We start from the raw sequence: 23518 nt of genomic DNA, 5'->3' as shown, positions 1-23518 counted from the left end.
TTTGGATTTAAAGAAAGCAATTCTTGATGAAGCACATATCTCAGCTTATGCGATGCATCCAGGAGCTACTAAAATGTATCATACCATTCGACTATTTTATTATTGGCTGTGTATAAAGAGGGAGATAGCTGAGTATGTGAACAGGTGTGCCGTTTGCCAACAAGTTAAAGCTGAAAGGAAGAAGCCGTTTGGGTTTTGCAGCCACTTCCCGTTCCAGAGTGGAAATGGGAAAACATTACTATAGATTTTGTGTACAAGCTTCTGTGTACACATAATGGTTTTGACGACATTTGGGTGATTGTTGATAGGCTTACTAAGTCAGCGCATTTTATTCAGTGAGGGAAAAATATTCTTTGGGCCGATTAGCTGAATTGTTCATATCGAAGATTGTGAAGTACCATGGTGTTCCAATGAGATTGTCTCGAATCGTGACCCAAGATTTACTTCTAAATTCTGGGTGGCTTTTTAGGAAGCTTTGGGTACGAGATTACTCTATAGTACGGCATATCATCCTCAGACAGACGGACAGTCAGAGAGGACCATTCAAATGTTGGAGGATATGTTGAGATCTTCGGTGTTGCAGTTTGGCAATGCTTGGCACAAGCAGTTGGATTTAATGGAATTTGCCTACAATAACAGCATTCATTCGAGTATCGGCATGTCACCATTTGAGGCACTGTATGGTAAATCTTGTCGTACACCCTTATGTTGGTCAGAGGTCAGAGAAAGAGTTTTGGTGGGTCCAAAAATTGTTGAGGATACTACTCAAAATGTTTAGGTAATCAAGTTTAACCTGAAGGCGGTCCATGATCACAAAAGAGCTTAGCGGACAGACATGCTACTGATAGAGTGTATGAAGTTGGTGACTGGGTGTTTCTGAAGCTTTCACTGTGGAGAGATGTTGTACGATTTGGAAAGAAAGGTAAGTTAAGTCCCAGGTATATTGGACCGTATATGATTACTGAACGGGTTGGTGAAGTGGCTTATAGGCTTGAGTTGCCTTTTAAGCTGGTTAAAGTACATAATGTTTTTCATGTGTCCATGCTTCGTCATTATGTTGTGGATCTGTCACATGTGATACCTCCTTAACCATTGGAAATTAATCCCGATTTGACTTATGATGAGGAACCAGTAACGATTCTAGATTGGAAAGAAAAGGTTCTGAGGAGCAAGACTGTGAATTTAGTGAAAGTTTTGTGGAGGAATCACTCAGTGGAGGAGGCTACTTGGGAGGCTGAAGATCGGATGAGAGATTTGTATCCTCAGCTGTTCTTTGATCGCTAATGGTTGGTGTGAGTGGTTGCTATGAATTTCGGGACCAAATTTTGTTAAGGTGGGTAGGTTGTGACAGCTCGTCTCGGATTATTCATACCGTAGGTATGAAATGATGTTTTTGCCCCTAGTGGTTATGTTTCATTGTGTGGTTGTTTTGGGGTTATGGTTGGTTGCATCTGGACCACACACACACACCTACACTCTCATCCTCATCTTCTGCCCTGTCCTATGTGTCTTTCTCTCTTTCTCTTCTACGTTTTTCATACGGACAAAAACCAAGGCACTCAAAAACGTTATGGATTGAAGTAGAGAACTATACCTTTGTGTTCGTGAGGTTCTTACGAGTTCAACCATACCCATTTTAGGTAGGAAATCCTTTAATTTCACGTCGAACCAGGGAACCCCGATTTTGGTCACTGTTCATGCATACGTGAAATGTTGTTTTTCAGGGAATTTGAAGCTTGCAGGAAGCTTAGTGAGGTCCTTAAGAAGCTTGGGGTGGTTTGTTGGAAGGTTTTGGACATCGGGATCGTGAGTTGCAGGATTGGCCGGAATATCGTGGGTTTTTTCGATGAGATTCCATTGGTTTTAGGGCTCCAAAGTGGTAAGGTTTTGTTCTACTTATTGTAAGCTTCATTTTGGTACCAATTTCGTGGGATTTGGTTGAGAAATGAAGAAGTTATGAAGTTTTGAAAATTTTCCTAGTTTCCGACAATGCAGATAGCAGCGGCTCTGGCGAGACTCACCGGAGAAGACATGGGAATATTCCGTTAAGTGAACTGAATATTCTTAACGGCGTCAGGTTAGTTTTGACGGAATATGCTTACTGTTGGACGGAATATTCCTTAACGCCGTTAAGGATTCCATCAGCGTGCCAGGCACATGCCTGCGCATGGGCGGCGCATTTCTTGCCTTGGCCAGCGTGTGGGGGCACGTGAGACGTCGAAAAATTATTTTAAAAATATGGGGATGTTCGTGAGGTTGAGTAGATCACGTTGGTGTATTCATACACCCTATTTGAGCATTGTATGAGAAGTTATTACCTTGTTTTGGTTATGTGCTTTAAATTAACGTTTTTATAGTTGTTTCGCATATAGGTGAGACCTATCTCGAGGACGAGCGGAGTCACTTGAGGTAAGGGGGTTACGACCCTTCTACATACCAGTGAGTGGGCTTTTGGTTTTTCATATATACCTATATACTGTGGTTTTTCCCAGAAAATGAAATGAAATGTTTATATGTTTTAAATGCCATGCATAGTGTTTGCCAATCTATTTGTGCATAGTAGTTGCATATATGTATGTTTGGTGCTACGGGCGTACATATAAGTGCCAGGTAAGTTATGATTATGAATTTTAATTAGTAGTTATGTGAGATGCATAAAGAGCTCATAACCTGCACCCCCGGTGTTAATGCTCCCACCCAGAGTAGGGCACAGTCCTTCACGTGATGTTCACCTCCCTCACCACACGCTTATCTTGGATCCAAGTTAGGTGCACAGTCCTGTCGTACAGACCACTATAGGTGGTTCCGACTCATAGGTGACTCGCGATTATTCACCCAGTCTTCACGTGATCGTAGCCCTTGAGCGTATTCATTTACACCCAATCCTGTCGTACATACCATTTTAGGTGGTTTCGACTCGTGTGCAGGTATAGTTAGTGAGTTGGAGATTTGAGCTCTAAATTCAGCCGTACAGGTCACGTTAGGTGACTCTGACATGTTACTTGCATTGATTGGCATTACCTGGTCTACTTACATTTTATGTGGAGGCATTCGACATGGCATATTTTCTGAGCATGTTTTCTATATATGTGTATATTCTATTTTTCTGGGAAACTATACAGGTTTTACGGCGAGGGGTTAGAACTTTTGATAATGAAATGATTTTTAAAAGCTTTGTTTTTGTCCACTCACACTTTCTGTTTTGCGCCCCTTCATGTTCTGGTTTGGATTGCTCTTTTGGTGGCTCTCGAGGGATTCACGACATGTCTGACAGATTCTCACCAGTGTAGGACCCCCTCTGGGTGTATTTTAGTTGGTGTTTGTTCCTCTGGATTGCACTAGGTTTTCTGTGCTCTGAATATTATTTTTTACACGTACGCTTGCACATGCATGTTAATTACTTTGTGTGTAGTTTGGCTTTTATTTGTTCGTACTTTTATTATTATTCTTAGCTTCCACACTGTGCACATGGTTACATCACTCTCACGTGACGGCCAACACGCCTTGATTTTGGTCGGGGTGTGTCAATTTATATGTGTGTGTATGTGCGTATGTAACTAGCTAGTATTATTTCAAAAACTAGCTAAGTGATGATTGTTATAAAACTATTTCAAAAACTAGCCAGTATTATTTCATGTCCGTATGTAACTAGAGATATTTTTAGTTTGAATTGTAGAAATGTGATTATATTTTTAGGAGTTAATGATTGGTGATGATTCCCAACACAACACCCCCCGCCCCCCCCCCCCCCCCCCCCACCCCCCCAAAAAAAAAAATAAAATGGAGAGGTGGGATTCATATCCCTTATAGTTTGGACATGGCTTTTGAGTATTTGTCCACATGCATGGTAATGATTATAACATGATTAGATACTATTGCTTCCAATTACAAGATGTCCACATGTAGCAAAAGATTTGAGATATGTTATTGAAGGCTTAATTGTGGATTCCATTTCTTCATCCATAAAAGTAGAGGTAGGAGAGAAACAGGGGGAAACAACACCACACCAGCAACAACAACAACATAACCAGCAAGAAGATCCATTCACCCCTTTAAGATTACTTTTACCTTTCTTGACATGTTGTTAAGGTCCTTAAGCCAAAATCATGTATTGTAAATCCTCCATATATAGTGAAATTGAAATACAAACACCATCTTAATGGACGTAGCCGAATTGGTGAACCACTTAAATTATGCATTCATATTTTGAGATTGTTGCCATGCAAAACACTCCTACTTAACGATCAAAGTTTCATCAGTACACCCAAAGCCAGATCAAAATGAAGTAATGATACGAAATCCCATTAATAGACAACTGGAAACAACTAGAGTTTTATACCCCAAATGATCAAGGCATCCAACAACGTCAGTCTCGATCACCTCACTGGTCTCGAAAACACCACCACCAAGCAGCAACAGCAACTGCTACGCTTGGCCAGTCACACTCACCGATGGTAGCCATGGCGAACGACGACGATGTTGGGGTTAAGACGCATGCAACCGAGCAAGCTATATTTCAACAAAATTGCTTTATGAAACCAAAATGGGGTTATGGATCAATATCACCTAGAGAGAGATGAAGTAAAACGGTAAAGTAATATTTCTCAATTATATTGTTGTGTGTTATTAATACTTTGTTATTGATAATATAATATAATTTTGGCTACTAACTATTTTGATTAGTATTGCAGATTCTATATAGAGCATGTAGTTATCGATACATGATATATACATGAGCATTCATGCAAAGCAAAAAAAAGAGTTGTGCTGTGTCAAGTGCTCACTTGTGTAAAGTGTTTGAGTTGTGAGGATATTCAAGGGCTGGAGTTTGCCTGGAATATAAAATAATGAATCTTGTATATGTCAAGCGTTGGGGGAAGGGCTTGGATATGGAATTGGGCGTCCATGGAAGTACCTATATAAATAAAATGGAAATTGAGAATTTAATTATGAAAATTGGGTTTAAGGTATGGACAGGAGTTAACTCATATTCTAAGAGCCAGGTGGTATAAGCATGGTATGGGACGTGCAGGCTTGGATGCCTTAGGTATGTGTTAGCGGGATTAGAAGGGAGTGAGTACATTCATCCATCTCATTTGCATGTATTTTCATTTGAAAGAATTATTACATTCTAACTATTATTTAATTGGTAGTTTTTGTTGTGAATTAATTTGTGCACTATTGTTATTCCGTTGCGTATTCAATAAATTTTATGTAAGATTTTGTTATATGATGTATGGTGTAATCGTTATAAATTATTTTATTTTCCACCATATCTTGGTTGTAGAATTTATTTCTATAGTTAAGATATGGCTCACACCCTAGCTCGTTAATGGTCCTTATTTGCGGGTCGAGACGTGACACTTCTCCTCCTCCTTTAATCGTGCTTAAAATTAACATAGTAAGATAAACTTTCATAGGTGGAGTTTCTAGAAAAAGAGCAATGCATGAGAAAAAAGAACATCAAGAACTATTTAAAAGAAAATAAAATTGGAAGACAGCTCAACCAAGAGCTACAAAAAAACATAATTTATTTAAACAAAAAATCCATAACAAATTAGAATGTTTAAAAAGTAATGTTTTAATAAAAATGAGAAGCAATAATTGTTTAGTTAAATCTGGAACATTAATTAGGGGCATTAAAAAGGGAAAATAAAAATTTCTGCACATTAAGTACATAAAAACATTAATTAGGGGCATTAAAAAGGGAAAATAAAAATTTCTGCACATTAAGTACATAAATGTATTTGAAAGTTGATTCCACAGACATGAATTGAGTGGAAAAGAGATGTGGGGAAAGGCAAATGAGAAAGGTAATAATTGTCTTAAAAAAATCCACCAGTAGTTTAAAAACAGAATATTTTGAAAAAAAAAAAATCCAGAACAATTAAGAAATGTTTAAAAAATAAAATTTTAATAAAAAAGGAATGTAATAATTGTATGGTTATAATCTGAAACATTAATTAGGGCGTATTTGGAAAGAGAAGAATAAAATTCTTTAAACATTAAATCATAGATGTAAGTGTAAGTTGATGCCATATGGCTTGAAGTGAGTGAGTAAGGCAAGTAAGGAAAGGGAAATGAGGAATGTAGCTCGCATTTCTTATAAAAATTCATAGATATCCTAATGTATTCAATACGGATTTCATGTGAATTCATAAAAGTTCATATGTATTAAAAAAATCATTGGTTTTAAAAAATTTTGGTGGATTTCATAGGATGCTATAGTGTAAGTTAAGCCATAACAACTCTTGCCACATACTTTGATGGATTTTTATTTCTTTCCTTTTTCTCATTTTTTTTTAAATTTATTATTATTAAGGAGAGGGAAATGGTTTAAAATTATTACAATAATTTATAAAAAGGGGAGTTTTAAACCTAGAATGCATGGGTGAAAACTCCACACTCTATCCACTATGATATTGGATCACATGATCCTATAACCACGAAAATTAACCATATCCATAACTACAAATTAATCATCAAAGATTATCCATAACCATGTCCATTTAGGTAACAGATTACACATCGGTTAACAATTATTTCCATCTTCGTTAATGCAAAACAATTATTCGTTCAACTGACACATTATATTTTAATAGATACTAATTCCTTCATTAAATATCCTCAATCAAATCATAAAAAACATAATAATATTTTCTGGAGGTGTTCATGATAAACCAAATATGATAGCAAATTAAGGTAAATTGGTCCTAGGAAAAAAGAAAAGGGATGACAAATGCAAATACAACAGCCACTAAGAGAGGAAGATGAAACAAAATTATCAAATAATTTCAATACTTGTGAATATCATATACAGATAAATTACACGTTTATGTTATGTTATGTTATATTATATCATTATTATTCTGGTGGATTCATGGATGAATACGGATTGGGTATGCCTATAACCATATCTGAAATTGTAAAAAAATAATATTAATGGTTTTTACCATATCCAAAAAATATACCCTAATATTCGTCCCCCACTTCTCCCAATTCGGACGGTTATGCACGATTATCGGAATGAATTGCCATCCCTATCTACTGTCGACCAACACCTTACCGTGATTACCTCCACAATCACCAAATTTATCTCCAGTAGTCTCCCCATTTATCCATCTTTATCTTCTTATCTTCAACTCCAATTCTCAACTCTAATCATCTAGTCACAACTGAATCCGAGTCTTCCACCTAACTGAACAATCAAGAAGTTCGCTCTGACCTTCAATTACTTAACTAATATACACAAAGCCATGGTTTTCACATCTGAGTTTGAAAATGAGATTAGACATCTCGTGGAGTGAAATATGGTGGATGAGGGATGGAAACTGATGGGAAGTATATGCGGAGCACTGGAACAAAATCAAAAGCGAAGAAAACAAGGTTATTGACCGAACAAGTGAAAAATGGTTAATTCTAGTGCAACTATTAATGATGTGGCACAATTTTAACCCTTCAGATGCCTTCCATGGTCAAGATTAAAATCCATCAGAATTCGTCTAAATCAATTAAAATCTTCAATTGAAGTCTCATAAACTCTATTAAAATCCATAAATTTATATCTCAATTTAATACACCCCCTTTAATAAATAATATATATATATATATTTTTTTTGATAAGCTAATATCGTTTGTTAAAAAAAAAAAAATATAGTAGATATATTTCAGTCTAATAGGAAAGTTGATAATTACATACAAACAATTAATGTCTTTATTATATAGTACCATCAGTTACAATATTTTGGGATTACACAATAATTTGGGGTGTTCAGTAGTTACAATACTATCTTATATAAGAAATATGTTATACTAAAGTTTCATTGCTAAGAAAATAAGAATGGCTCCAATCATTAGAAGTGTGTTGATTCTAATACTGTTTGTAATATTACCAGTAAGCATCTGTATTAGTTTCGCAGACCGTGTACTTGTCGAGATCATCAATGGCGTCATGGTGGATCTGAATGCTCACTGCAAATCTAAAGACGATGATCTTGGTCTTCAAAAGCTCCGCGGTGATAGCCCCATTGGCATTTTTCGTTTCAGCTTTGTTCCAAATATATGGGGGACGACACTATATCACTGCAGCTTTGCCTGGAAGCAAGAATCTCACCATTTTGATATATTTGTTTCGAAAAGAGATGAAGGAAAATGTCGTAGTTGCTCATGGGTTATACTTGCTGACAAGCCATGCAGGTTCAATGATACGTCTCATCAATTCGACATTTGCTATCCATGGAAAGACCCTGTTTCCCTTCACAATTATATTCATATATAGAAGTTATTCTTAGCTGAAATGAAAAATCGTATACATGATTAAATTTATAAAATCAGTGAAGATTTTCATTTCAATATTGAGTTAGTTTTTTTTTTCTTGAACAATGATATTATCTACACTATGTTGGATATAAGTCAACAATCTGTGATAAATTAATAGAGTATGAATAATGAAATAATATTGAACATAAATATAGAAGATCGAGGCTTGCGTACCGCAATGTTCTTGAAACAGAAATTTCGTCCCTACTCAGTGCTTGTAGTTCTATGGACGTCTGCTTCACCAGGATTTAACGATCAAGTCAGAATTCCAGCACTGGAAAAATTGACTTCTGGCGAATTTCTATGTGGTTCTCTCAGTAAGGATGTTTTAGATTATAGAAGAAGAATTGTTTTTTTTTCTGTATATTAAATGCCATGCAGATGGATGTATATATAATATGATTATGCCTGTTTGCAACAGGTATGAGGAAGGGATGCATCTGTTGAGAGACATCTTCTCAGAGGGGTGTTTTCTTTCTGCGTTTTTTCACACTTCAGACTTCATCTGAAAAGATGAGTCTGTTGGTCAAAAAATAATTAATTAATTAAATTCGAAATTAATTAAAAATAATTATTTAAATCCAAAAATAATTAATTAATGGCCTTCTTTTGATAATTAATTATATATTAATTAGTACACCCCAAAGCCCAACCCCAAGGGTGAGCCCAATTTTAATCTCCAAGGCCCATCACTCCGATCACTTTCTATAAGGGACAAAGCCTTATAAAGTAAGAAAACCTTTTGGGAATGACCAATATGGGACAATGAAATTTCTACTCAAAATTTCCAACACACTAAAGGGGTGGGGGTAGAGCTTGGTACTCAAGCTCTTTTGGTAGAGCGCAATTCACACTTTTTGGTTCATATGTTCAAGCTTTTGCTTGGATTTTGTTTCGTATTTGTTAGTTTCCATAATGAATTTGTTGGAGAAGGCGTTTGAGGAAATTTCAAGTTTGAAGACTTTTGGATTTTTTGAGTCTAGTTGGAGATCTATTCTTTGAATAGTTTTGGTGATCACTTTTGTGTTTGTATTTTTGGTATAACAGTTTGAAGTTTGTTTTTGGAAGTTCGCTAATTTCTCGCTTAGGTGGAGATTGTTGGGTTTTGCGTCTCGAAATTAGGTATTTGTTACGTATTTCATTTTGGTGTCCTATTTGTGTTTGGATTTTGACTTCTTAGATGGTTTCCTTGCTTGATGGAGAGATTTTGTTAGTTACCTATTTGATTAGGATTTGGAATTACTTCCTATTAGGATTCCTATGTAAACCTAAGTCCTATGCTTTATAAATAGGATATTTGGGTTAGTTTATTTTGTGTGGCTCCTTCATGTGTGAATTTGTGAGTTAGAGAGCAATTTGGGAGAATCTTCTCCGCTTGTTTTGAGTTCTCTACTCGTTTGGTTTAGGTTTGAAATTTGTGGGATTTGGGTTATGAAAGTTTAAACACTCTTTTGTAATCTCTGTTTGTCTAGTGAAATTCTTCATCGTGTTTCGCCCGTTGATGTAGGCTTTATGCCAAACCATGTTAAATCTCTTGTTTTCTTATTTTTGAAATTGTTTGTTTCTTTGCTTTCACCTACGACGTTGATATTTGGTATTTTGTTCGAATTCGCTTTTGATTTCACATAAAAGTACAACAGCTTGAAGTTGGGGAATGTACTATCTTATTTGGATATGTTTGGTGCTATTTTCTATTTTTTCGGTGTGAACTGATGATGACAGTTAAACTATTAATGAACATCAATCTTTTGTTTTTGATTTTATATGATATTTTTGGCCTAAATTATTGTTATATAAATTTTTATTATTGAATATTTATTGTTTTAATTCCCCATGTCCATGTCTTGATTTTTAGAAATTTTTCGTTTTCATGTTGTGTAGTATCCAATATTCCGTGTTCGTGCATCATAGGTGAGCACAAGCTTTAGTTGGAAATTTTGAGTATAAATTTCATTGTTCCACATTGGCCATTCCCAAAAGGTTTCCCCACTTTATAAGGCTTTGTCCCTTATAAAAAGTGATTGGAGTGATAGGTCTTGAAGAATAAAAGTGAGCTCACCCTTGGGGTTAGGCTTTGGGGTGTACTAATTAATTGATAATTAATATATAATTAATATATAATTAATTATCGAAAGATCGGCTCACCCTTGGGGTTGGGTTTTGGGATGTACTAATTAATTGATAATTAATTAATAATTAATTATCAAAAAATGGGCCTTGGGCTCTGAGAATTAAATTCTTTAATTAATTATTTTTAATTAATTTTGAATTTAATTAAATTATTTTTGAACAGACTCATCTTTTCAGATGAAGTCTGAAGCCAATGAAAAAAAAAATGCAGAGAGTACAGCACCCCTCTGAGAAGATGTCTCCCAACAGATGCATCATTTCCTTATACCTGTTGTAAACAGGCATAATCATATTATATATACATCCATCTGCATGGCATTTAGTACACAGAAAAAACAATTCTTCTTCTATAATCCAAAACATCCTTACTGAGAGAACCATATAGAAATTCGCCAGAAGTCAATTTTTTCGGAGCTGGAATTCTGACTTAATCGTTGAATCCTGGTGAAGCAGATGTTCGTAGAACTACAAGAGCTGAGTAGGGACAAAATTTATGTTTCAAGGACATTGCGGTACGCAAGCCTTGATCTTCGATATTTATGTTCAACATTATTTCGCTGTTTATACTCTGTTAATTTTCTATTTGCATTTATTATTTATTAGCATATATAATTTTATAACATATTGTTGACATATATCCAACAATCTTGAAACCGAAATCATGGATCAATAATCTGTGACTGTGAATGGCACTGTGCCAAAATACTCTGAAAAGCCTAAGAAGTTCAAGGGGCTGGACTTCAAGAGATGGCAACAGAAGATGTTGTTTTTCCTGACAACCATGAATCTTGCTCATGTTATCAAGGAAGAAGCTCCGAAGTCTAATGAGAATCCAATGACGAAAGAGACTGTCATGGCAATTGAAACTTGGAATCATTCTGAGTTTTGTTGCAGGAATTATATTCTGAATAGTTTGGATGATAATCTCTACGACATTTATTCTCTGTGCAAGATAGCGAAGGAGTTGTGGGAATCCTTGGAGAAAAAGTATAAGACTGATGATGCCGGTTCAAAGAAATTTGTTATCAGTAAGTTTCTCAAATATACAATGGTGGATTCAAAATCTGTTGTCTCTCAAGTCGAAGAAATCCAGAAATTGATCTATGAATTGCACTTCGAGGGATGTGAGATCAATGAGCATTTCCAAGTTGGGGCGATAATCAAAAAGTTGCCAACTTCCTAGAATAACATCAAATTTATCTCAAGCACAAGCGCCGTGAGATGAATATAGAGGATTTGATTATGAGGCTACGAGTGGAAGAAGACCACAGAAAGGCAGACTGTTCTAGAGGGTTTGTTGCCATTGAAGCCAATGCAAATTATGTTGAGGGAGGAAACTCCAAGGCCAAGCTGAAGAAGAATAAGGCTTCGAAAACCAAGCAGTTTGTACAATTTGCCCTTGCTCCAAAAGGGAAGAATCTGAAGAAGATTAAGGGTGCATGCTATGTGTGTGGCAAATTTGATCACAAGGCACAAGATTGTTATCATCGCAAGGTCATGCCAACGGAAACAACAACCATGCTAACATGGCAACCACCAATGAAGAACTGGCTGCTGTTGGGTTCGAGGTCAACATGGTCTCAAATGGGAGTGAATGGTTGTTGGATACTGGTGCTACCAAGCACATCTGCGCTGACAGAAATCTGTTCACTAAATACCATCCTGCTGCCCATGGAGAAAAGCTGTATATGGGCAATTTTGCCTCATCTGCGGTGGAGGGCAAAGGCAAAGTGGTACCCAAATTCACATCTGGAAAGAGTCTCACCTTGCTGAATGTGCTACATGTTCCTGAAATGAGGAGGAACTTGGTTTCTGGACCTATTCTGATTGCTAAGGGCTTTAAACTTGTAATGGAATCCAACAAATTTGTACTTACCAAGGGTGGGATGCTTGTTGGAAAGGGTTATGTGGTTGATGGCCTCGTGAAACTCAATGTAATTGCCATTGATGATGCTAATAAAATAAATGCTTCTACTTATATTGTTGAGTCTTTTAATATTTGTCATGCTAGATTAGGACATGTTAATTTTTGTTCCATGCAAAGAATGGTTAAATTAAAATTATTACCTAAATTTGAAATTGATTTTAATCATAAGTGTGAAACATGTACTGAATCGAAATTTGCTAGGCAAACGAGAAAGTCAATTCTGGAAAGATCAAATGAATTACTTGGATTAATTCATAGTGATCTTTGTGACTTTAAATCCACACCAACTCGTGGAGGAAAGAATTATTATGTCACTTTTATTGATGATTGCAGTAAGTATTGCTATGTTTATTTGATTCATAGCAAGGACGAAGCCTTGAATATGTTTAAGACATATAAAGCCGAAGTTGAAAATCAACTTGAGAGAAAAATCAAAGCACTTAGATCTGATAGAGGAGGAGAGTTTGAATCTACTACCTTCTTAGATTTTTGTGCATAACATGGAATTATACATCAAACAACAGCTCCATACACACCACAACAAAATGGTGTTGCCGAAAGAAAAAATAGAACATTCAAAGATATGATTAATTCCATGTTAAATAGTTTAGGGCTTCCACACAATTTGTTGGGTGAAGCTTTACATACTGCAAATACCATATTGAATAAGGTTCCTCTAAATAAGATTGACGAGTCACCTTATGAACTATGGAAAGGACATAAACCCACTTATAAAACCCTCAAAGCGTGGGGTTGCTTAGCAAAGGTGCAAGTTTTGTTACCAAAAAAAACGAAACTAGGACCTAAAACTATTTATTGGTATTCATTGGATATGCAAATAATAGTGCTGCTTATAGGTTCCTTGTTGTAAAATCATCGATTTCTGACATACATGTTAACACAATATTAGAATTAGCGGATGCAGATGAGGATATATTTCCTTACAAAGACAAGGAATCTGGTTCTAATACAAAAAGGGTTCATGATCATAGTCATGATGAAGCCTCTTCTTCTGGTGTCCAAGATGTGGAACCAAGAAGAGGAAAAAGAAACAGAGTTTCTAAAAACTTTGGACTAGATTTCATTGCTTTTTTGTCCGAGAATAAACCTAGAACTTTTAAAGAAGCAATGTCTTCTTTCAAGGCTCCTTTATGGAAGGAAGCAATTAAAAGTGAAATGGAATCTATTATGGAAAATAACACATGGGAATTGGTTGATTTGCCTCCAGGTAGTAAACCAATTGGTCATGATAGGAGCATATTCATGCGACTTAAATGGCTTGTTCTCGTGCATTTACGTTATTTTTCTTTAGTTATTTTAGTCCTTTATGCTTCTTTTGTGTGTTTTCAGGTTCTAAGGGCAAAGTATGCAAAAGGATGCCTTTTGGAGCCTTTTGGAGCAAATTAGAGATTGGAATGGATTGCATATGCTTAAAGCCAAGTAGATGGACAAAATTGAAGACCAAACCATTCACTTATCACTACCATTCATTTATCACTTATCATAACCATTCACTTATCACTTCCATTCACTTATCACTTATCACTTCCATTCACTTATCACTTATCATAACCACAACCATACCTTCCCCTTTTAATCCACATGCACTCCCATCCATTTCATCATTGCAACCATTGCATATTTACACCAACAAACATCTCTTTGCCGTGCCTTTCCCTTAGCCTAGTTGTTTTATGCCATTTTCAGATTTCCACCATTCACACACACATGCACTCACATGCATTCACATGCATTTCAAGCACCAAACATTCAAGCTTGCCGTGCCTTTCCCTTAGATTTTCAGCAACCTTTCTTCATCATTGCACCATTCACACACACATGCACTCTTAATCATTCATCCATTTCACCACAAATCATTCTTTGCCGTGCACATGGTCTTCCCTTTCACATTCACCCACATGCACACACATGCAATTACACACACCATCTTCCCTTTTACAAAACACTTGTGCCGTGCTTATACATCCTTTATCCCATCCCATTTCCAACCTTTCCACATGCAATTTCTTCCACATGCATTCCCACTTTCCTAGTTGTCACTCACATGCATTCACACACACTTCACATAAACAAAATTCACATGCAAAACAGCAATCATTCCAACACAAAACAGCCTACACATTGCCGTGCATTCCTTTCCATTTTCTGCACCTTTCCTCCTTGCAATTCCACATGCATTCACTTCATCATTACACCACCATTCATTCTTTAATCCACATGCACATTCAATCATTCACTCAAGCACCCTTGTGCCATGTTTCCCCCTTTGTTCCCACCCATCACATGCATCATCATCAAACAAACAAGCCTAACCCGTGGCATTCACTCCCATTTCCAGCATAAACACATGCCTTTCCAGCTTTCCCTTTCATTTCCAGCTCTCATTCTTCATCATTGCAGCCACCTACATGCATTATTTATTAAACTCTTCATCATGCATCCAGAAAATCATCAAAAACTTGCCAAACACATGCACACACATGCAATTCCAGCACCAACAACAAGTCATGCCGTGGGATCCTTATGCTTTCCAGCTTTCACATGTTTTCCTAGCTGTTTTTCCACCACATTTCAGCCACATAAATGCTTAAACAAGCAGCCATTCTCTCCCTATAAAAACCCTTGCATTCCCATTCATTGAGGACATCTCATTTCATACACAACACACCACAAACACTTCCATTCCTTCTCTTTGCCATGAGTCTCCCTTACAATCCAAACACCATCCTTCCATTTCCATCACTCCCCACTCCATTCCACACTTCCATCCCCCCAAACCAACTATCCTTAGACCTTGTGCCACAACGAAGAGGAAGATAAGAGGGCCTAAACGTTCATACAATTCACGTTTGAGTTGTTGGAATGTTTAGGTGTTTCTTTGATTTCAATGTTTAATTTCAATTCTCTTTGTTTTGTATGTATGAGGAACTAAACCCCCCTTGGCTAGGGGGTGATTCGAAATATATGTTTATACTTGCAATATGATTTGAGTACTTCTAATTACGTTTCATAAGTTGTGAATTCAATTTGTTTAACTATTTGATTGATAACCTATTTATGTATGTTTATTGAGAGTTCACGCTTAATTTTCATGCATGAATATGACGCTAGAATATAAGTGAGTTTCACGTAATAGTTATGAACTTATATTCACAAGTAGTGGAGGTTGCTTATAAACAATCGAGTTAAACAAATTCTTGGCATAAGTTTCATGCAATCATAGTAACAAATGCCTCGTCAACACTTATAGTTTTCATGATGCTTAATGATTCTTGCTTGTATCTCTATTATGCAATTCATGTAGGGAACTTGTGAGGAATGCTTTGGGTTGTCGTATGCAATCATCCAATTCATTAACTTAAGGAAAACTTGACGGTTAATTTAAGCGGACCTAATTAACCCGGGGGGTTGAGAATTCATGGTTTATTGAAAAGCAATTAGAAATCATTTTGTATGCAAGTATAACATGTATGGAGATGAACCCCTTAGCTAGCCATCCCATCCATTCATTTCCATCAAAATCGTATTTACAATTTGTTTTCTTTGCAATCTATCCATTTTAGTTTAATTTCGTCCAAAACTCAATCCCCCTTTACTTTATTGTTCAATTTAGTTAGAAATCAATTTAGTTTGTGTTTTTGAAGCATTTTGAGTCTTTGGTTTATCTTAGTGTTTTAAAGTTTAGTTTTGCATTCTTTGAGTCTAGTATAGTGTTTTATATTGTGTTTTTACGTTTTTGAGTCAAATCCCAGTGATTAACAATCCCTCCTAATCCCCGGTCCAGAACGATCCCTACTTATACTTATACTACAATTGACAAAAAGAGGGTTTAATTTGTGTGCGTATAAAACTCGCATCAAATTTTGGCGCCGTTGCCGGGGATTAGCAACTTTGCTAATCTCTTGGATTGTTTTATTTTCGTTTGTGTGTATATATTTTTAGTTTTATTGATTTTAAAAGTAAGACATGGCACTTGATAGTGCTTCCCTTTTGTCACAGCTTATGGAAGAGTACCAAATGCAAAGAGTTGGTACATTTGATCATAATCAATCAAGGAACGACGTGTTTTCCAATACTTACAATTCCGATTGGAGTGATAATTCAAACTCTATGTGGTGGGAACCTCATCATATTCAACAAGAAGGATATTGGCAGCCTTATGAGGAGTTCTATTCAACGTCTATGCATCCACCACAACCTCATATACAATATGCCCAACCAAACCAAGGTTTGTCAATAGATTATAATCAAGCTCTTAATGACTTAATTTCTTCGGTGCAGGGCTCACAAAACCAAGTCGAGGAGGCTCAACAAGGAGAATATTGGCAACCATATGAGGAGTTCTATACAGCACCTATGCAGCCACCACAACTTGCCCAAAGCAATGTAAGTAATTCAAGTGATAATGAGAAGATTTTTCAATTACTTACTACTTTAACGCAGGAAGTCCAAACTCAAAACAAGGACGAACAAAATCAAGACAAGAAGTAGGGTAAATTGGAGGAGCAAATTGGGCAGATTATGGAGTTCATGAAACAAATTCAAGAGCAAGAAGTGGATGAGGAGCTGCTAATTGAGGAAGACGAAACACCTTTGCCGGAGGCACCTATTGCTCCTATGCCATCCAATTCAGGTAAGGTTGTTCCAAAGTTAATTATTTCTAACCCCGTTCCACTGAATATCCCTATTCCTTGCAGGATCATGCAATCCAAGGAAGAAGAGGGTGAGAAAGGCATCTTCGAATCCGTTCCAAAGAATCAAGAGCAAGATGTGACAGGGGAATATCAAGAATTCGTCAAAGAGGACATATTTGAAACCACAAAACTCAAAGAAGTTGAATTTGATGACATTGGACAAGTCATAACCATCACATGCAATCTGGCCAAGTCCAATATCCCTGAAACTTTCAAGGGAGTGGTGTTTGTCATTGAGTTCTTGTCGGAGCACACAGGTAAGCCGCCTCCCTGAATTTCAATTTTGTTTTATACTGATAGGCTGTTAATGATCCAGGCACCCACTCTAGAATTTAAACCATTACCGGATCATCTCAAGTATCACCCCCCATTCAAAGATAAATTCCATGCCGTGGGTTCCAATTGAGCCTAAGAAGGTCTCGTCCGGCTGCAAGACGTAAAAGAAAGCGCTACTTGGGAGGCAACCCAATACAGTGAATAAAACAAAGCTTGTTCATTGATTTTTCAAGAAATTACAATTGTATCTAAACATGGCAGAAATATGGAGCCTTCACAAGGGTTGTGTACGTGAGGCCCCACTACGTGGCAACACTCTAGGAGCGGGAGGCATCGGAGCAGGAGGCATCGGAGCGAGAGGCATAGGAGCGGGAGGCACCGAAGATAGATCATTCAAGGCCCCAATCCTTGGTGGAACGCTGGATAACCCAGGAAAAAGGTGCCTCTGGAAAAAAGCCGCAAGCCTTTGACGATCATCAAGCTCATCAAGCTTCCTCTTCATGCCTGTTGAATAATTGTTAGCAAGCACGTGCAAACTTCGGTTCTCATACTTAAGCTGTTTGATCTCCTGCTTAAGACTCTCCTCCTCCGCCATCAAGGATTCAACCTGACGGGAGCGAGCAAGTAGGCGTTGGCCCATGTTGGACACAGAGCCAGCGCACTGAACGCTAAGAGCCAAGGACTCTTGAAGGACCAACTCATCGGACCGTCCTGAAAGCAACTGACTATCTTTGGGAGTGAGGAGGTTCCGAGCTACTATCGTAGCCGTTGTTGCATCCGTCATCACAGAGTCCTCACCTGTAAGAGGGCCATGAGAAGATAAGAAAGACGGGCACCATACCTTATCCTGACGCGGCGCAACTGGATCATTGCTTAGACTCAAATCTAAGCAAATGTTCGATGGGTTAGATGAGCTAGCCATTTTTCAAGAAGTTAAAAGAGAAGGGTTGGATGGAGTGAAATCTCGACGGGCCGGAGACGATTTCTGGGCAATCTTCAGAGTGTGCATGATAGAGGTGATCGATCACCTCTATTAAAGGAGAGGCGTTCACCAATTCAGAAATGAAGAGACACCACTATTCAAAGCCGGATTTTCCGGCATAAAGATCGCCAGCTCTTCAGACGCAATCCCAGCTTTTCAGAAAGCGTGTGCCACTTTGTCAAAAGCTCCAGGCTTTTCAGAAGACGCGTGGAAGGCGAGAAATCAGCTGCACACTTTTGCCGACAAACGTGGGTGACAGAGCCGAAAGCTCCCGGCTTTCCAGAAAGCGAATGCAACTTTGTCAAAAGCTCCCGGCTTTTCAGAAAGCGCGTGCCACTTTGTCAAAAGCTCCCGGCTTTTCAGAAGACGCGTGGAGGACATCGCCGCATCTGCACTACCACTTGCCATTACAATTCCTATATACATCAACATTCATGGCAAGGCATACACCCACAAACGCATAACTTTCCTTCTCGGGCGAAAATGTAAGCTGCAACCAACCCTCTCAAACATGTTCAGTTTTCTCCTTCTCTTGAGAACACACTTTCAACCATGAATGTATCCCCCAAAGAAGATACCAAATGCCTGGAGTACAAAGGAGGCAAGAGGAAATGGTGAATCGAAGCATGTGGAGACAAGCGCAACAAATATATGTGCTGATTCATTCGCGGCCTCTTCGAAAGTAAAGGTATCTCATATCATCAAGGGCGAAAGCAAAGGTATCTCATATCATGCTCTTTCCCTGTCTTTTCCTTTGTCCTTGATATTACTTGCATGGCAAAGTGAAAGAAGCAATCAGCCGGCACTTGGAGTCTACCTGGACTCTATTCCCTGGTTGCTTACCTAGCATTGCTCTCGAGTAGTCATCTTCAAAGGTTGATACACTTCCAGAGAAGGGACCACTTCTGCAAAGGGGAGCAAGTACGGCAAAGGAAAATGATACATTGAAGCATGAGGAGACAAGCATATGATGAGCTATCCTCTAACCCTCTTCAATACGAATTGGAGAGATTGAACAAAGAAACAGATAAAAGGAGTAAGCTCAGACCTTCGGGGGAGACCAAAAGAATCCTGCTGCCCAGTTCAAGAGTAGCACAAAGGAAAATCAACGATCGGAGGAAACCAAAAGAATCTCCAGCTCAGTTCAAGAGTAGCCTGTGGAAAAACTCAAGATGAAGCTTCACTGCAATCACCAAGGAGAAGATGGAATTTACACTCCATAACCAGATTTGCATCTCTAAACCCTTACAATCCAAACACCATCCTTCTATTTCCATCACTCCCCACTCCATTCCACACTTCCATCCCCCCAAACCAACTATCCTTAGACCTTGTGCCACAACGAAGAGGAAGATAAGAGGGCCTAAACGTTCATACAATTCACGTTTGAGTTGTTGGAATGTTTAGGTGTTTCTTTGATTTCAATGTTTAATTTCAATTCTCTTTGTTTTGTACGTATGAGGAACTAAACCCCCCTTGGCTAGGGGGTGATTCGAAATATATGTTTATGCTTGCAATATGATTTGAGTACTTCTAATTACGTTTCATAAGTTGTGAATTCAATTTGTTTAACTATTTGATTGATAACCTATTTATGTATGTTTATTGAGAGTTCACGCTTAATTTTCATGCATGAATATGACGCTAGAATATAAGTGAGTTTCACGTAATAGTTATGAACTTATATTCACAAGTAGTGGAGGTTGCTTATAAACAATCGAGTTAAACAAATTCTTGGCATAAGTTTCATGCAATCATAGTAACGAATGCCTCGTCAACACTTATAGTTTTCATGATGCTTAATGATTCTTGCTTGTATCTCTATTATGCAATTCATGTAGAGAACTTGTGAGGAATGCTTTGGGTTGTCGTATGCAATCATCCAATTCATTAACTTAAGGAAAACTTGACGGTTAATTTAAGCGGACCTAATTAACCCGGGGCATTGAGAATTCATGGTTTATTGAAAAGCAATTAGAAATCGTTTTGTATGCAAGTATAACATGTATGGAGATGAACCCCTTAGCTAGCCATCCCATCCATTCATTTCCGTCAAAATCGTATTTACAATTTGTTTTCTTTGCAATCTATCCATTTTAGTTTAATTTCGTCCAAAACTCAATCCCCCTTTACTTTATTGTTCAATTTAGTTAGAAATCAATTTAGTTTGTGTTTTTGAAGCATTTTGAGTCTTTGGTTTATCTTAGTGTTTTAAAGTTTAGTTTTGCATTCTTTGAGTCTAGTATAGTGTTTTATATTGTGCTTTTACGTTTTTGAGTCAAATCCAAGTGATTAACAATCCCTCATAATCCCCGGTCCAGAACGATCCCTACTTATACTTATACTACAATTGACAAAAAGAGGGTTTAATTTGTGTGCGTATAAAACTCGCATCAGGTCACAAATGGATTTTCAAGAAGGAACTTAAGGCGGATGGAACCATTGATAAGTTCAAGGCACGTTGAGTAGCCAAAGGTTATCGCCAAAAGGAAGGGTTGGATTATTTCGACACCTATTCTCCAGTTTCTCGCATAACGTCAATTAGGATGTTAATAGCGATTGCGGTTGTATACAACCTTGATATACATCAAATGAATGTAAAAACAACATTTTTAAATAGAGAACTAGATGAAGAAATATACATGGAACAACCTAAAGGGTTCATGCTTAAAGGACAAGAAAGCAAAGTGTGCAAATTAATTAAGTCATTATATGGACTTAAACAAGCACCAAAACAATGGCATGAGAAATTTGATCATACTTTGTTGACAAATGGGTTCAAAATAAATGAATATGATAAATGTGTCTACATTACGAGTAATGATAAAACTTGCGTTGTTTGTCTGCTTGTATGTAGATGATATGCTCATAATGGGAAGTGATAAAGATGTAATAAACAAAACAAAGAAAATATTGAATTCAAATTTTGACATGAAAGACTTAGGTCAAGCCAATGTCATTTTAGGAATTCAAATTAAGAGAAATAGTGAAGGGTATGTCTTTACACTATCCCATTATGCAGAAAAAAATATTACGAAGGTTTGGTCAATTTGACTGCAAACCTGCTGCAACTCCTTTTGATGCTGGATGCAAGTTGGAGAAAAATAAAGGTAATGTCATATCTCAACTTGAATATTCTCAAGTAATTGGAAGTCTAATGTACTTGATGAATTCAACTAGGCCCGACTTAGCTTATGTAGTAAGTAGGCTTAGTAGATATACAAGTAATCCTGCACAAGAGCATTGCAATGCTTTAATACAAGTGTTAAGGTATTTGAAAAATACACTTGACTACGGATTACACTACACAATATATCCACCTGTTGTAGAAGGCTTCAGTGATGCTAATTGGATTTCTGATACTACAGAATCCAAGTCGACAAGTGGATATGTTTTTACCTTAGGAGGTGCAGCAATATCATGGAAATCCTCTAAACAGAAATGTATAGCTCGGTCTACCATGGAGTAAGAGTTTATAGCTTTAGACTTGGCTAGAGAAGAAGCCGAATGGCTCAAAAATTTTCTAGAGGATATTCCAGTGTGGCCAAAGCCTATTACTGCTATATGTATACATTGTGACAGTATGGCTGTGCAATCAAGGGCCAAAAGTGATGTATACAATGGAAAGTCGTGACACATCAGGTGTCGGCATAAGACTCTTAAGAAGTTGCTCTCCAATGGAATAATATCCATTGATTATGTAAAGTCAAAGGAAAATATACCTGATCCTTTGACAAAAGGCCTACCAAGAGAGCAAATATTATTTACATCAAGGGGAATGGGTCTCAAGCCAATTCAATGAATCGAACTGGGCGGAAACCTAACCTAACTGATTGGAGATCCCATGGTCTAGGTTCAATAGCCAAACTAGTTGAGTTTGATTCAAAAGTTGAACACACAACTTACCCATTCTTATGATAAAATGTGTGTTATCTGTTGAGTTTGAGGGGTTATGTTTTATACATTTAATGACATTAATATCTTGTTATCAAGAGGAATATGGTAGACTATTCTTAATTAATGTCACCTATATAGGAGTAAATGGGGCTGCATTTATGAGAATTGAAATGGCTAAATTCTCTAAAGCTCCTACGAAATCCGAGATCTATTCAGGGCCAAAAATGAACATAACTGTATGAATTGACGTGTGGCAGACGTGATATGTGTGTAGCATATTGTCTCGGGTTACTACTGCGATGAACAGTTCAAGATCTTCCACATCCATTGCGTCACCAAGTAAACCTAATATGTTTTCACTAGGGTAAGTTCAAGTCCAAAAGACACTTCACCCGATGCATATCATGTATATTCTCTCTTAGTTTTAGGCAGCCTAGTCATACATTTGCATTTACATTTGCATTCAAATGTGGGGTCATTGTTGGAGTTTGAATGAAATTTCAACTCAAATGTGGGGTGTTGTTGGAAAATTTGAGTAGAAATTTCATTGTCCCACATTGGCAATTCCCAAAAGGTTTCCTCATTTTATAAGGCTTTGTCCTTTATAGAAAGTGATTGGAGTGATAGGCCTTGGAGAATAAAAGTGGGCTCACCCTTGGGGTTGGGCTTTGAGGTGTACTAATTAATTAATAATTAATATATATATATAATTAATATATAATTAATTATCAAAAGATGAGCTCACCCTTTGAGTTGGGCTTTGGGGTGTACTAATTAATTGATAATTAATTAATAATTAATATATATATATATATATATAAAATAAATTTATAATTAATTATCAAAAGATGGGCTCACCCTTGGGATTGGGCTTTGAGGTGTACTAATTAATTGATAATTAATTATTAATTAATTATTAATATATAATTAATTATCAAAAGATGGGCCTTGGATCTTGGGGCTCTTGGGCTCTGAGAATTAAATTCTTTAATTAATTATTTTTAATTAATTTTGAATTAGTTAAATTATTTTTGAACAAACTCATCTTTTCAAATGAAGTCTGAAGCCAATGAAAAAAAAAAATAAATTCAGAGAGCACAGCACCCCTTTGAGAAGATGTCTCCCAACAGTATCCTTTCCTTATACCTGTTGCAAACAGGCATAATCATATTATATATACATCTATCTACATGGCATTTAGTACACAGAAAAAACAATTCTTCATTTATAATCCAAAACATCCTTACTGAGAGAACCACATAGAAATTCGCC

The 23518-nt window shown here is 37.0% G+C and overlaps 1 protein-coding gene across 1 annotated transcript; it reads left to right on the top strand.

The window, feature by feature from the left end:
- Window positions 1-7324: 7324 nt before the first annotated feature.
- On the top strand, window positions 7325-8278 carry LOC125473637 (S-protein homolog 2-like). The gene is made up of 2 exons (XM_048576749.1): window positions 7325-7386; window positions 7912-8278. Exons 1-2 carry the CDS (start codon window positions 7325-7327, stop codon window positions 8276-8278), a joined length of 429 nt encoding a protein of 142 aa, XP_048432706.1.
- Window positions 8279-23518: the final 15240 nt, after the last annotated feature.

Source organism: the organism of the source record quoted next, unplaced genomic scaffold, assembly GCF_019419815.1.
Source record: "Pyrus x bretschneideri cultivar Hongxiangsu unplaced genomic scaffold, Pyrus_bretschneideri_v1 Contig90, whole genome shotgun sequence".
NCBI classification, from domain to species: Eukaryota; Viridiplantae; Streptophyta; class Magnoliopsida; order Rosales; family Rosaceae; genus Pyrus; species Pyrus x bretschneideri.
This window is presented reverse-complemented; position numbering and strand designations above follow the sequence as displayed.